At 23.8% G+C, this 17521-nt stretch overlaps 2 protein-coding genes across 3 annotated transcripts in view; both read left to right on the top strand.

The window, feature by feature from the left end:
• LOC129610038 (putative uncharacterized protein DDB_G0277255) overlaps nucleotides 1–4634 on the top strand; it is a 183390-nt gene extending 178756 nt beyond the window's left edge. Inside the window, exons 8-9 of the mRNA XM_055522355.1 lie at nucleotides 1587–3917; nucleotides 4616–4634. Coding sequence (XP_055378330.1) covers nucleotides 1587–3917; nucleotides 4616–4634 — 2350 coding nt within the window. The remainder of the gene's footprint in view (nucleotides 1–1586; nucleotides 3918–4615) is intronic.
• Nucleotides 4397–17521, top strand: part of LOC129610081 (uncharacterized) — a 146178-nt gene continuing 133053 nt past the window's right edge. The window contains exon 1 of one of the 2 annotated variants that reach the window (XM_055522432.1): nucleotides 4397–4892. In XM_055522432.1, the coding sequence (XP_055378407.1) occupies nucleotides 4768–4892 (125 nt within the window). In that variant the 5' untranslated portion in view covers nucleotides 4397–4767. The remainder of the gene's footprint in view (nucleotides 4893–17521) is intronic. The other variant, XM_055522431.1, reaches the window with a different exon arrangement.

Raw genomic sequence — 17521 nt, forward strand, 5'->3', positions numbered from 1 at the left:
TGAAATTTATCTTGTACTAAATTTTATTACTACCTAACATATACTTCTAAAACTTTTATTTTTATTCTGAAAAAGTTCTTTGCTTCATGAGAGTAAATCTTAAATTGTCATGAGACTGCTTATATTTTGGGTCGCAGGCGAATGCTTTTGACAAATGGCCAAAGTCGACATTTCACAGCATTCACAATAGCAAATGCTATAAATACATAGTTCCACCCTTGATCACCATATGCATTAAATGCATTTATTTTTGTGAAATTTCAAAATGAGCCTGTACTCTGGTTATAGGTGATTGCGTTATTTTACTTGTATAACTTTCAATATTGTCATTATTACATTTCGTTTCTCTTAGTTTAATTTCTTTTTTTTTTTCAAGGACAAAAAAATAAGATTTTATTGTTTAAGTTTTTTTGTTCAGCAGCTCTAAGGAATCATTGATATTGATAATTATTATCGGAAAGTTTTAAAAGAATTAAAATTGAAATAATTTTTTTTTTGCTTTTCTGTCGCTCTCTTTCTCCCTCTCCGAATGCCTTTCATATAAAAGCAAGTGAAAATTTCATTTAAAATTAAATAAAAGTTTTTTAATTAATAAAATTGTATCGGATCGAATTATCACAATAAAAATTTTAATCGATTAATTGTATTTGTTCGTTTGTTTGTTTGTTTTTTTTTACACAATATACGTTTAATCGATTAAAAGTTTTTTTTTTTACAATATTGATAATGAATAATAATAAGGATTTTAAGGATTTTAGTTGAAAATTTATTTTGTATTTGTTTTTCTTTATGCTCATTATGTTCATTAATTTTAAGTATAGTTTAATGTTTTTTGTAGAAAATTTGATTTAATTGGAAAATAAAATTTTAAATACAGGGGTTTGATCCTTGTCTTTCTGATTACATGAATAATTTCATGTTAAATAAGGTAGTAAAAGAGCAATAGCCATGAAGATTTTAGAAATTATAAGCGTGCTTTAGTTCGGAGTCATTGTACTTTAAAATATTGGGAAAAACAATTCATAAATTTTGAGTATATGCATAATAAGAAAATTTGCAGACGAAAGATTTTCGATTGTCTTTCTTGTATGCTTACATACAATTACATTCGTTACTGATTCTTAATTCCGTTCAAAGAAGACGAACAACCAAGTTTTACATATTGTGGATGAATCCTCAACAATTACTTTCTTCAGTACCCTGTAATCAAAATTTTTATTGACAATTTTTCTTTTTACAAAAAACACATGAAAAATTGTAAAGCAATAAAAAAAAAAGTTTTCTATTTCTATGTTACTTTTTCCTATCAATTTCGCACCCTAAATTCAGTCTCTTTTTTCCTATAAAATATGAAATAACAAACAACTTATCATCTGGTGTTATAGATTGGAATGGTTTTTCTTCCGAAAGATTTTTACTGGTTCTTGAATGTGTTTTCTTACCATTATTATTTTTTATGTATAACCTCATTGATAATTTTATTTATTTTTATCTATTTATCTTCTTCTTTTTTTATTATTATCTTCTCTGTACTTTTTTACATTTATTGTCATCTACATCATATATTTAACAACTCATCAATCTAGGCAACTAGCCATAATATCTCGTTCAACTCGAGGTATCGTACTGCTTCTTTGTAATTTAATTTCTGCTAGAAAAATAATGTCAGAAGCAAAACGCCTTAATATGGCCGGTGGTCATTATATTTGGTTATGGGCCGATACAAGTAGTACAACTGAATTTTTTGATTTAAATCATCATAAATCTACAACATTGGATGAAACAATGTTAGAATATCCAGAGGCTGTGAAAGAATTTACTGTTGTATCATCATCTTCATCATCTATACCGTTATCGGTATCTTCATCGTCATCATCATCATCACAATCTTCGTCCTCTTCTTCTTCAAATTTATATCGTCAATCAATACCATCATCATCATCAATATCATCACCATCTTCAACTATTCTCTCATCATCTGAAGTGTCACCATTGCCTGACTATGATGAAGATAATATTTCAAATATGAAAAATAAAAATTTTCATCATAAAATAAATAATATAGGTATAAATGGTATGAATCTAAATGGTGATGGTATTAGTAATGAAAATGGTTTCTATAATGGTGACATTAAACCAAAATCATTTGATGAATCAATAGATGTGGTTAAAGGAACGACGACTGGTAGTACAATAAATTTTTTTAATAATATCGATAAGGAAAAGGAAGTTATAAATATGAAAAAACAAAAACAGCACGAATCCAGGAAGAATATACAACGTCAAGGAGAAACTCAGAGATTGCCATTTCAGCAGAATAGATTTGAATCAAAAAAATTTCAACAAGATTCTTATGAAGATGCTGATGATGCTATTGCTACTGCTACTGTTACAACTACTTCTAATAAAGATTATAATACTGGTGAAAAAGATATTATAGAAGAAGAAAATGATAATACTGAGAATATTGATGATGATGTTAATGACGAAAAAAATTTAAGTAGTAATGGTAATGATGACGATGATAATGATGATGAAAATTTAAAAAAACGTCAAGGATATAGTCAAGGACCAGGTCGATATGTTATTGGTTTATATGATGATGATAATATTGATATGTCATTAGAATTAAAAAAAAATAAAGCCAATCGAAGATATAGACAACATACCGATGATTATTATATCGATGATGATAACAATAAAGATAGGATGATTCAGAGTAAAAGTGACAGCAATAGTAATAGTTATTTTAATATTAATAATAATAATAAAAATAGGAATAGTAATAGTAAAATATCAGATAAATATTATCCAACTGAAAATCCTTACCTCAGTTTAAAAAATTATAATTCAATGGAAATGAATGAAAATTTTGATCAATATGACGATGATGATGATGATTTAATTGATACAAGTATGGAAGAATGGTTTGAATTACCTGGAAATAATTGGGCACAAATCAATAATGATACAACATCAAATTTATCACCAACTATATTAGATAATATAGATGAAACATCTGATTTAAAATTATCATATGATAGTGTTGAAAATAAAAATATTAATAATAATCAAAATGATAACAACAATAATAATAAAAATATTAATGATAATAGTAATAATAACAGTGGTGCTACACCTATATCCAATTCAAATAATAAAAAAATTAAAAATATTAATAATAACAATAATAGCAATAACAGTAATAATAATAATAATAATAATAGTAATCAAAAATTAAAACCAAAACGTACATCATTTAGTGAAGCGTCACACTATATTAAAAATTTAACACGTTCATCAGATGTTTTATTTCATTATTTTAAAGATTTTCCAGTTGGTTTATTAGCATTACGTCCAGTTAAAATGCCAGTTGATCGTAATTTTGTACGTTCAACAATACGTTTATTTGCATCAACATGGGCAAGAATAACATTTGATAATAATCTACATAATAATATTAATTTAAGTATTAATAATTATCAAAAAAATTATATAAATAATATTAATAAAAATCAAAATTTTCGCCAATATGGCACTAATATATATGACAATTATAATTGGTTTGCATCGGTAAATAGCCGTGAATTAATACGTGATCGTTTAAGAAATTTTTTTCATACCGAATATAAACGCAAACGATTGCGTCGTAATATATTAATTCGTTCAAATTTCATTAAATTTAATAATTTAAATTCAAATCATATTAATAATAATAATAATAACAATAATAAACAAATTATTAATAATAATTATAACAGTAATAATAATAATCATTATAGTAATAATAATAATAAAAATCGTTATATTCGTGAAATAAATTTTAATGAAATTGAAACAGTTAACAAAACTATAAATAATAATAATAATAATAACAAAAAAAATATAAAAAATAATGATAATGATGAAAATTTAAAATTTGATAATTATAAATTAATAGAAATTAGTAGTGATAATGAAAATATTAATAGAATAAATTTAAAAAATAATAGTATAAAATTTATTATTAAGAATAGTAGAAATAATAATAGTAATCATAGTAGTAATAATAATAATATTAATGTTAATAATATAGAAAATTTAAAAAATAAAACAAATTACTTAATAAAGAATAATAGTGGTGATCATTATTTAAACGATAATTATTTTAATATAACTATAAATAATAATAAAACAAAAAATAGTGATCTTAATGAAAATATAAATAAACAATTAATTAATTCTATTAATATAATAAATAATTTAAATAAAACAAATAATATAAATAATAATGATAATAGTGAATTAATAATTGATGATAATAGAAATAAATTAAAATATAAATATAATAGTTCTTATAATCAAAATTTAAGTGGCTTAAATAATTCGCAAAAAACTATAATAAATAAAAAAAAATTACAAAAAAATATTAATTTTGAAAGCAATATTAAAAATAATAATAAAATAACAAATAATAATAATAATTCAAATTTAATACTAGATCATGATAATAATAATAATAAAAATAAATTAAATGAATTAAATAATAATAATAATTTTGATAATCAGCATGTTGTTAATTTTATTCAAAAAAAACAAAAACGACAAAATAATAATTGGTGGTTACCATCAACAGCAAAAGATGCTGCATATAGATTTCGATCACAACAACAACAACAATTACAACATCAATATCAATATCAACAGCAACAACAAAATCAACAATTATATCAACAGCAACAATTACAGCAATTACATCAACAATTGCAACAACAGCAACAACAACAAATGCAAAAATATCAAAATTTACCAAATTTAAATTTAATAACAAGAAATAGAGCGTCTCATTATAGAGGTGGATGTTTTGGTACATCAAATAAAGATGATCTTAAAAGATCTGAAATATTTGCCAAGTAAGTATAGAAATTTTTTTTTTTTGTATTTATATTTTATTGTAGATCATTGTATTAATAATTGAATTAATATTCAATTTAGAAGACTTATTCCATTATTATAAAAAATTAATAAATTTTTTTTGTAAATTTTAAAATTTAATTAAAATGTGCCGTCAGATTTTATTTGATTCCAAGTTGGCTATATGATCAATATTTATTTTTATAATAGTTCGTACTTGCAAATGAAAAATCACTTAAAAATATCACTTAAAACAATAACTTACCGCTTATAATTTTTTTGGAACTTTAACTCAATAGAATAAAATTGTCAATCAATACAACAATGTATGAAAAGCGCCGAAATATTGCTTATCCTGTGCTACAATACTCTTTTAATTTGTCTGATTTATGTTATTCTCCTAAAATATACATGAAAACGGAGTTTTGCTTGAAAGGAAATAAAACCGGTTTTAACATTACGAATGAAAATATTTGATCTAATCAATCAATAATTCTCTGAAAAACCTCTTAAATGGGAACTAGAATTTTAAATATTTCACAAAATATTTATTTAAATTTTAATCCCTACTTTTAATCCAATTTTTATAAAATCTCTAAAAAATTTAAAATTTTATATTCAAATAAAATTTTAATGATCTTTTTTAAATAACCCACTCTTAGTATATGTAGACGAAACATTAATATCGACCACAAACAACATATTATACTTTAAGTGCAATTATTATCCTTTATCAAATACTATCCTTTAACCATATAAATAACCATTATCCTTACTATGTAAATCTCATAAATTTGTAAAAATCACATAATACGTTTAATATTTAAACAGCAAAAATGCTCCGTATATTGCATAAAAGTTATTCTTCTGCAAATATGCTTTCCGTTTTCATTGCTACGAGTATTGTAATTTTTATAGCTTTTTACTTATTACTATTATCAGGGAAACTAAAATAAAGGAGTAATTATTATAATATATTGTGTTTCAATGTTAAGCAAGCTAAGCATAAAGAATGCAAAGTAAATTTTACAATCACTTTTTAAGACTGTTAAATCGTTTTTGAGATCAAGCCAAACACCATAAACCACTAGAAATTATATAATAAATCTGTTTTCTGGACTAACACAGTGTCCGTTAATTCAACGACATACTTTTTGTATGTATTTTTAAGAGTGTATACGTGTGTGTTACTGTAATTATATTTTCTTAAAATTATTTAATCTAGGATTTAATTTCAACTACATCAACTAGTTCAACGTTTTATGGAAACAAAATCGAATAAAATCTATAGAAAATTAATTGAGAGCTTAACGTAAAATTCATCAATCTTCACGATCTGAATCAGTTTATTAATTATCTACACCCGCATACTATCCCTACATCCTAAAAATATTGTTTTCCTTCCGATTCGGAAATAGACGTTTAATAATTCCCTTTTTTTTTAAATTTCCAATTTCCCATTTCACTTGACAAATCTTTTTTAATTTCCACTTTTTTTCTAACAGCTCACGTAATAATTCAATTGAATTGATTCCAATATTTTCAAAAAAAAAAAAAACATAAGGTCAGACTTGAAACATATTAAATCATGTAACAATAACGCATTTCTGCTACCGTATGCATTCGGAAAATAATTAATGGTTTTTTGTGTTAAAGAGCAGTTGGTAAAAAAAAAAACAAATAATTGGGAAACCGATTACACGAAGCACAAAAAATTATTACTAGAAATATTTTTTTGAAAAAAAAAAAAATGCTGCCAAACACGCGATTTTTCTATTTTATTTCTTTTCTTTTATTTTTTATATCTGAAACTCGAAATTAAATAAATGCAAGTTGAAAATGTTGTAAAATTATTGAAATGCAATATTTCACGCTATCATGTACTTTTTTTTTTTTACAAAATTTTGTGACCAAAAAATTCTCTTTTATAAATATATTAAAAAAATCGGATGTGATTACCACATAACCGACCGCAAGTTTAGTTGCTTAGTTTAGCGAAAATTTTACACAAGATTTTAAAAATAGCCTGTAAAAACCTCTTCAAACTACTTCTGTAGTTTACATACCCAGAAAATCGTTAATTTGGTGCTATGTATAGATTAACTTTATGCCATCCAAGTTCCGTGAAAATTTCGTTGGCCACTTCCAGTGGAAAACAGAACTCAAATATTGAATTTTAAGAAATTCTGTTAATTTGTTCCTTAGATATGGAAAAAAATGTGTAATCGGCTCCTAGTATATCAGTTGATTATTTCTCTTTATATATACAAAAATACAAATTTGGTCGGAATAAACATCAAGGTGCTGGCACATAATTTCTTCTTAAAGATAGGTGGTTTCTCGTACTGTCAGTTTTTAGCTTATATATAAAATTTCAGAAAAATAAACAGATTATTTTCTTAGATATAGTCCTGAACGTAAAATCGATCCGTAATAAAGATCCCGAAATCTGATATATCACAAAAGTTAAACAAACCGTCTCATTCTTGAAATAAAATCTCAGTTATAAATTTTCGTAAAAATCGGTTCAGCCGAACTTGACATACTGATCTGCGCAGACAGACTGACAGACAGACAGGCCGACAAAAATATCTCTAAAAAATAGTTTAATAACGCTTTCCTAGCATGGAGCAGTGCATTCCCACCGACAACTCGATATGTAAAATTTGTTGCCATCACATAACTTCCCTTATTATATGCAATGCCGTTGGTAAAAAGGAATGTAGTGAAGCAAATAAAATATTGATCTGAACAAGGAAATGCGATACAGAATTTTTAATTTTACTCCTTAAATTGACTAAATTTTGAGTTGAATTTCTATTATAATTTTTCTATAAGGTTTTTCTATTATAATTTGCCCGAATAAATTTGTTATTGAAAAGTGAGTCACAAAATTACGTGTGTCTTTTATGAGAAAACTTTGAAAAAAATTAATTATTTTCAGGTGCATAAATTAAAATTAATTTTAGTGCCACCACGCCCTGAACAGGGTAAAAGGAAGCAGAGAGAGAGAGAAATTAAAATTTAAATTTGTTTGTAGAGGAATTCTCTTATAATCTATGATCTTCCTGAAATTGTAATTTTTCTGTATGATATTTTGAAAATTTTGAAGAAAAGTTTTCATTTCATTTAATCAATAGAAAGTTTTCTAACTAAATTAGCAACAAATATTTGATAATTTACGTTTTATTTCTCTTAATAACCAAAATTAAATTATAAGTTCTAAATTATCGCTAATAAATTGGACCCTTCATTGTAATGAATTAGATAAATATATATTTCAGATATGAAGATAATTTGTTAATTATTCCAGAACAGTGTTATCTATGCATAAACTTTGATTAGCAATAGTAAATTATCAAATTGAGAGCTATAAGAATATATAAAATATGTTAGGAATGAATACGTATTGAAAAATTTTCGATTACAGTTCGTTTGTCTTCTTCAAAATGCACTTGTACATACACACATACAAGATAATATTACTATGAATTCCATATCCACTAGAAAATATATCCCTCCCTCCCCCCCCTTCATTCTTGCATAAATAATATGGTATATACCTAACTATACATCGTACGATACTTAAAATACATAAAATGTGATTGACTTTTTTAAAATCTCTATCAAATTTTTGGCACTATACTATAAATTCTATTTAAATATTTTGTGTTTATAATAATCTGAAAAATAAATTCTGTCTAATGTTGTACAAATACACTTTAAATAAAAAACAAAAAATTAAAAAAAAAAATATTCAAATAAATTATTTTTTGTCTCCAAATTATGTTTCGTCTCATTATTCTACCATAAAATTTTCAAAAAAAAACGGATAGCAACTATAATTTTATTTATACAAATACAAAAAACAAATAATAAAAAAGCAGAAATAATTTCTGTCTCAGACTGTAGACGGAATGGGCGGACAATGTCCTCAAATATGTTAAGTACAAAAAATCCCCGTAAAAACCAAAGAAAAAAAAAATTTTACAAATTTTATAACCTTTAAAAAAAAAACCATTTATTTTGTATTTTTAAATCTTTGCTAAAGAAAAAAAAAAACCTGGGAATAGTAATTGCTTGTCTGGGCACAGTTCAAATCTTACTCTCTACATATACCTATTCGCATACATAAGTAGTTTTACATAACCATTTAATATTTTGACTATAAGATTTTGCATATGTTTGTATAATATTTTTTTATGTCCTTCATAGGATAATGAAAGAAAAAAAGAAGCGGTAAACAAATTGCAGATAAAAATCGATTTTTGCTTTTTTTTTTGCTATTTTTACATTTGCTTCCTGTTACTATTCAATTTATAAAATTTTTTTTTATATATTCACGTATGTGTGTATTTTATCTACAAAATGTTATACAAAACAATATTCATAAAATTTTATTAAATTTGCTAAAGATATTATTATTTTTTTTTTTTCAATTTTTACGATAATATTTCAATGATATCGAAAAAAAGAAAAAAAAATTTTCGAAAAAATCGGAAAAATCTTAACAACCAATGACATTAAGCAAATTCTTCTATGTTATTTGAAGCATCCTTTTTATAATATGATATTTATATAGAAAATGCATAAGGGAATTGTGCCTTAATATTGCACTCAAATCTAGACAAAACATTTAGTGTATTTTAATCCTGTACTATAAAAAATCTCTTTGCCACAAATTCTTATACCATAGAATTTATAAAAATTGAATTAAATTAAACCGCACTTCTGACAGCTCCAACCTGTTAAATTTTATAAAATCTGTGCTAAATTTTTAATACAATAATTATTTTTAAAGAAATATTTGAATTTTTCGTAAAAAAAAATTCATTTATTTCAATTTGCTGTAAATATTTATAACGGGCGACTCTTTTAGTGACATGCTTTGGTGACCTTAAGAATACAAGGTTTGAATTTAATTAAAATACTTAATTTAATTTAAATATGAAAACTTCGACAGCTTATAGCATTGCTGATACAATAAAGTATTTGAAGTCTGTATTCAATTTTATTTTATTCTCAATTCGTGTTTAAATTATTTAGGTAAAATTAAACCCTTATAAGATGAAAGCCTTATAATTGAATCAATTATTAAATTCAGAACAAAAATTCAAGAACTATAACAGATATATGCAGATTTCGTCCTTTAACTTATCCTGTTTTTGCATTTTAAAGTATGTACTCATTTTCTAGATAGAATCCTTAAACCCCGATTATCACATTCAATATAAGAATTTCAGAATGCCTATATCAATATTGTGGATCTAAGAATGTAAAAATACATTCGGAAAACTAAAAACAAATCAACAATCACAAGTCAAATTCAAAACACACATATCCTTTTTTATTCATAATCAAAATGAAGAATGCATACAGAGTTATTGTGAAAATATTATGAAAATTTTTTCCTTTGAAACTTAACTATGCATATAAATAATAAATTGAATAAGTGTTTGTAATCATTTTTCTTCTATACATTCTATATTTTATTTAAGGAAATATTTTCATAATAAATATTATGTATGTGTATCCTGTTTTACACAATAGTAATAAATAATAATATAAAATTTAAGGAAAGCTATTTGTCTTAAAGTATTCACATAACTTATGTACAGTCTTGAAAAAATTAAAATATACATTTACGATAAGATTTTCTTAACATCAGTACAAATATACTCGAATACACACATACGTTATGCAATCTTTTAATGTATGTCAGAGTGATATTGAAAAATGAGATGTATATTTTGTTATTGAAAACACAAGTAATATATACACACCTATATAAATATAATTTAGAATGTGTTTTTAAATTGTAAGGGGAATAAACGTGTTCTCTAACAAAATATTTTAATTTTTTTCAAAAATTTAAAAAAAAAAATTGACGAAATTTTTTTACGATTTTCAATGAAATTAATTTTTTATTCTAAACTATTATAACGTATGTATATGTGTGTAAATTATCTAACGTGATAAAAATAATTATTTTTAGTCATATTATCAGACATCCTTGACATTATGATAATATTTTTAAAATCAGCATGTATGTACACAACACTCAACTCAAGCTGATAAAACTTAAAAATATACCCTCGGCTATGTGTGAGATTTTTGTATACAAAAAATTATAAATTTTTAAGAATTTCGAAAGGAAAAGGAGATAATTTTGTAGATTTTATGGAAATTTGTTCTTAAATATTATGATTTTAAAAAAAATTCTGCAAATGAAACAATAATTAAACAAAGAATATCTGAAAACCAATTAAGCATTTCGTAAATGAAGAAAGTTTCGAATTTTAAAAATAAGTAGATGGGAAGGGCTTTCTGTTCTTTATTCTATATTCTATTCTATATTTATATTGAAAATATTTAGAACAAAAACTTGTTCAATAAGAAGACTTACTTTAATCTTTAATTAGAAAACCTACTTTAGCCAGTTAACTTGCAATGGAGGTCACAAAATGAAAAATATTCTCCAATATTTATTATTCATCTAACCGGATCTATCAATCCGCTTCCGAAATCTCTTAGAAAATTATTAAGCCTGTATAGATAAATTATTGTTTACTTACTTAAATTATTTGTAGTTTCTATCTTTATAAATAAATAAATTTTGCATACAAAACGCAAAATAAACAAAATTTCTGATTTTATATGAAAATTCTTGCAATATAACAAAAACAAGCCACGACTAATCTTAAAACTAGTTAAGATTTTTCACAATTTAACAACAACTTTTTTATTCCACAACATTGTTTATTTCACATATTACCCAAGATTACTAGCATAAAATCAAATAATTGTTTACAATAATATATGTATATAAATACAATATATTGTTCAACTCTATAATATTAGTGTAATATTTTAATAAAATAGCATTTTAACTACACACACACACACAAAACATAAAACTGTAACATAATCCGTAAAATTTAACCCCAATAAATACAATTAATTACAATATTTTAATATTAAAATTATTCAATATAATTTCTAAAACAATTAAATTTAAACAATAATTCTATTAGTCCCTTGTAAATGCTTACACATATATTCATACAAATTATAATTAATATACATGAATATTCTACAAAATATACTTTTACTTTAATTCTAAAGGATATTATTAAATGTAATCCCTTTTCTATTTTAATTATTATTTTAAATAACAATTAAATTTCACTTAATTTCTATTTATTTATTTTTTGATTTAATTTAATTTAATTTTTGTCCCCATGATCGTTATCATTAAAACAAAAAACCCAATTCAATTTAAATAAATTTTTGTTTTTTCTATTAAGGATGAAAACATCTTATATGTATGTATGTAATATAATCAAGTCGACGAATTAAATGTATGTGTAATAATTTAATATGAAAATATACATACATAACTACATGTAAGTAAATATTATGTGTACATGCACAACAATTAACATTAATATTAATGACACATTTTCTGTAAAATATTAAACTTAACAGATTTAATACGAAAAATATTGTGAACCACAAGATCCACAGAAAGAGGGAAAAAAAGGTAAAAATAATAGTACAAGTTGTTATTTTTTTTTTTTTTCATTTTTTCTTATTATTTTCTAAATTGTCTACACTTTAAAATTAACCAATCAAAATTTTTCTTTAATATTCTCCAAGAAATTTAATTCTTTAAAAAATTCAAAAGCTCTCTAATAAATCTAAATATTATATTACGTATTGTAGCTATACTCGTATAAGGTACAAAAAAAGGTTCAAGTGACAACAAAGGGACTAACATAGAACAATAACTGTTTTGTAATTTTACACAATATTTAATTTTTAGGGGAAAATTTCTTATAAATTTTAATAAACAAAATAACAAAATTAAAGAGAAATATTTTTTTGTTTGAACTAAGTACATAATATGCTGCTAGGGTGCAGCTCATTCTGAGCGGAACACGAAAATATAGGCACATATTTTACATAGTATTGCCAGGGACAATATCCAATCTAGTGTTTTAATAATTGTAGCAGTAACTAACGATAATTTTAGCTTAAATTCGAAAAAATTATTGCTTGGGTTCACTACACAAATTTCCCTTTATGTATATTTTTAATATTTTCGGAAACAAAAATTTTTCAAAAAACTTTAAAAACAAAAATTTTGTAAGCACATGGTAGCTACAATACAATTATAAATCAAATTTTTTTATTTCAAAGCAGTAATAACAAAACTTTTATTAGACACACACAATATACATGGCACTCATAGACTAACGTGTCATAAAATTCGTATATAGTGTTCTCTTTATGGAATCACATTGCATGTTTTACTTTTAATATAGCCGTATACGAACATAAGGGTATACTAAATTTGTCTTACCGTTTATAACGCTAAGAAGTAATTGTCTGATATAGAGGCACAAGAGTATATTTTTGACCAGTGTCGATTTCTGAGTTGATTTGATCATTTCTGTCCGTCTGTTCGTTCGTCACAGCGATAACTCAATAATTAATTAAGCTAAGCTAACCAAATTTTTGCAAATGATTTATTATTGTAAATGCCAGAACCCTATTTAAATTGCATATGATCTATGAAATCAGTGCGTATGGGGGTATCTGCCATACAACTTCAAAATTTATTTGGCTATATCTCAAAAATTATAGATGCTATGGTATTGAAATTTCGCACAAGCCGTTGAAATTTCTCGTCTGTTTGTGATAGCTGACACACAACTTCATTAGGAATTGTTCATAAAATCATGTATTCGTAAGGGTTGACAAGGTTAAATATATCTATTCCAGTTTTTTATTAAAAATTTTAAAGCACACATTTTTAAAACAAATTTTAAGAAAATAATGTCAAAATGTTTTTATTTTTTCATATCACTAACATTTCATAAGAACTCTTTAAAAGTGGATTTTTTTTTTAAAAGCAACTCTATATATAGCCTTACGTGACTATGAGAAAACTTGTTCTAATAAAGCTGAAGATGTTGACATAAAAATTCAATATAAAATTTTAAATTATCTAAAAATATGAGTATTTGAAATTAATTCCAAAAAAGTTTTAAATTTAGAAAATTTTCTTTCAGAGTATAAAAATTAATTCTGTTTTTAAATTGAAAATTGGTAATTTTAAGAAAATATCAATACTATTATAAAGATGACAATATAAAAGAGGAGTCTAAATTTAAATTTCTTAAACGAAATTCACAAAATTAGGGAAGACGAAGAAATTAAATTCTAATGAAAAGCCCGAATGCAAACTTAAACTATTCAGTTAATTTTAACTTTTAAAATTTATTAAAAATTTAGCCATAATTCTGTTTATTTTTTGGAACTTTTAAAAGCACTCAAATTTAATTATTCAATGCAGGAAAAAAATCAAATATCTGATTTAATTAAAAATTATAAGAAGAAGATAAAAATTTTATTTACAACTTTCCTATATTTTCTTAAAATATCAATTTTCCACAAACTATAAAGAAATTAAGGACCTCATGATGAGATACATTATAAGATACTTTTATTGTATAATACAATCAGATCCGGTTATGAATTTTTGAGCGCCGTACGCGATTTCTAAAATGTGTCTCCTTCCCAACCGCTTTCAAAGTAATGAAATCACTTTCAAATAGAAGATTTGCTATAGATTTAAAGCCTGGAATTAAATTTTCCGCTTTTCGTTAAAAAGAGCAATATTAAAAATTTTTTTTTTCAATTTTCAATGCTGCCCCTGTTTTCTGTGCCCATTGCAAATGCTTACTTTGTATATATGGTAGATCCGGCGCTGATTACAATAAAACTTCATTGAAAATTTTGTTTTTTTTTTTTTTCAATATCGGAAAAACAGTTTGAATTCAAGGCTAGAAAAGTTGAATCCAAAGCCCCGAATCCAAATTTCTATTATAAGTAAGAAACTTTTTTCTACTGATTAAAATGTTCATAATTTTATTCAATAACTGTAGTCTACTCTTCTCAACTTGAGCTTTAAAATTTTCAAAACTTAAATTATAATTAATAAAAACTAAACCTTTACTACTCTCATATGCAATCCAATTATTATATGTCCTGTAAAAGGACAAAATTTAAAATTAAAACACAAAAGGGAAATTTTAAAATTTCTAAAAGAATTTTAGACTATGGAATGTTGTTGACCAAAAAAAGTTTATAAAATTTCAAAAGTATTTTTGCTTGTAAATTTTAAATAAAATCTTTATTAGAGTAGAATACAGTCGAATCTCATTTAATAAAATAAAATGCAAAATTAAATATTTTTAATTCAATTCAAAAGAGTAATCATTCTATTATAATATCGGTCGTTTGATATCTCTTTTAATATTGTACAGCCTAATACAACTCACACGGAAAAGAAGCAATTATAAAGGATAGGATTAAAACACTTTTATTTTACTTTCGAATGCTAAAATAGTTTATTAAAACAGCACGCTACGATCGTTACTGCAAACTTACTTTACTGTTAAGAATATCAAATAATCCTTTTTTATCCTTGTATGCTCTAAAATTTCTATTTCCAAACTTTTACTTCCGGTTACAAACATATTATATTGTATGTATATAATATTATATATTAAGATTAAAATATCCTAAACAATATGGAATATTGCCAGTTTCTAGAGAAATATTTTGACCAAAATATTATCAAATACATTATGCATAAGCACAAGAAGATTTAATTAAAAATTTTCATTCTAAATTTTTGTAGAAATTGGAGTTTCAATCAAATATTCTTTGATTAAAACAAATTTTTTGTGCATTTTCTAAGAAAATATTATAACGTCTCGGATTTTGATATTTTTGATTGCATCCTCAATATTAATCAATGTAAAATAAAAATACTGAATATTGTTGGCAACTTCAACTCAAATTCTATTATAATAGAATAACACATGTACAATAATTTCTAGACCTGCTATTATTGAAATATTCAAAATTCTAGCATTTTCCATGGTCCCTTCCTCTTTTATAACTTATTATAATATTTATTCTTGTAAACTGATTCTTATAATCATATAAGATCAAATTTCAATCGAAAAGTCTACAAATTAATTAAAGAACACATAACGTAAACACTTATAAAATGGTAATTTATATACAAGGTTTTAAAGAGTATAAAGGCGATATTCTTTAATATGAAATTGTTTTTCGTCTTTTTACTTTCGGAATATATTGTATTAAACGACAGTACGTGTATAAACTGAAAAAATTTCTTTAATAAAATAAAAAATAGTTTAAAAATGTCTTGATACTTTTTCACATTTTTAATACTACTAAAATGGTATGTCTACACGTTTGAGTATTAGTAAAAAAAATATTCATATAAAAAATATTAAAATGGGTAAAATACATAAAATAAATATAGAATGAATATACGTACATTATGTAATATGGTATGATTCCTTTTGAAAAATAATAATATCCTATATTTTTCGGTAATATATTTATGGAACCTTTATACAATAGTGTTATTATATTCTTATAATATCTTATTTTTAATACATTAGCATAGAATATATGTGTGTATATATACACTTATTATATAAAACATGTGACTGTAATCAATTCTACAAAATGATAATAAAATAAAAAATACATACATTTATTCCCTTTAATACATAAAAATTGTTATACAGAGCCCTAATACAATAATATATGCATATAAAAATAGAAGTACAGAATAAGCGGACTTTTGCCACCTTTCATCAGATTATAGAACATTATGTAAATTTTACTACTTTTCCGCTGCTTAACTTTGATCTGCTGATATTACACCATTCTTTCTATACTTTGTATATTGTAAATGTATCTGTTTACATGTATGTTATAAAATGTTAATATGTAAAAATTTTTCCAGCTCTATTTATTTTTTTGCTTGTTTTTTTTTTTTTTTGTTTTGCCTTTCCTTCGATGTCATTTAATTCTTTTTCTTCAAAGAAAACATAAACTTTCAGAAAATTTTTCTCTTTATTTGTGTTTTAACAAAAATTTATTCTATAATGGAAGTTGGCATTTCTCCTTTTGTATATTCAAAGAACGTTTTAATAGCAATATATTACAACATTGTTCGTTTATATGAACAAAATAGTATATGTATATGTATGAAATATATTTAGCATATAATATGCATATTATCTTTATATATATGTGTATAAAAAGAAGATATTTTTGGTGACATTTACATAAATACAAGATCATTCAGTATGCGGTGTTTAACATAATTTGCAGTATATATGCATCTGGAATAAAACTATATAAAAGTTAGATAATCAGACGAGAGTACCAAATTAGAAACATATATAGCATTTTCGAGTAAAGAAAATTCAAAGACTTTGTCATTTTCAAGTCAATTTTGAAAGAAATTAAAAAATTTTCAATTCAAATTGTCCAAATTTTTTAAGAAATGTTTAAAAAATTTTAATATAATGGCCTCAGAAATTGATCGAAAATTTTTGCTGGAACATATGTAAATTTAAAACGATCTTATTGGCTTTAAATTTGAAAAAAATTTAAGTAATTTTGAAAATTATTTGGCGCTCATATTGAAATAAAACGAATTGTTTATAATTAAATTATTGCATTTTAATGAATTACGATTAACGAATTGAAATTTAAAATCTTTATC

This window comes from Condylostylus longicornis, unplaced genomic scaffold (assembly GCF_029603195.1).
Source record: "Condylostylus longicornis isolate FDR11 unplaced genomic scaffold, ASM2960319v2 ptg000043l, whole genome shotgun sequence".
In the NCBI taxonomy this organism is placed as follows: domain Eukaryota; kingdom Metazoa; phylum Arthropoda; class Insecta; order Diptera; family Dolichopodidae; genus Condylostylus; species Condylostylus longicornis.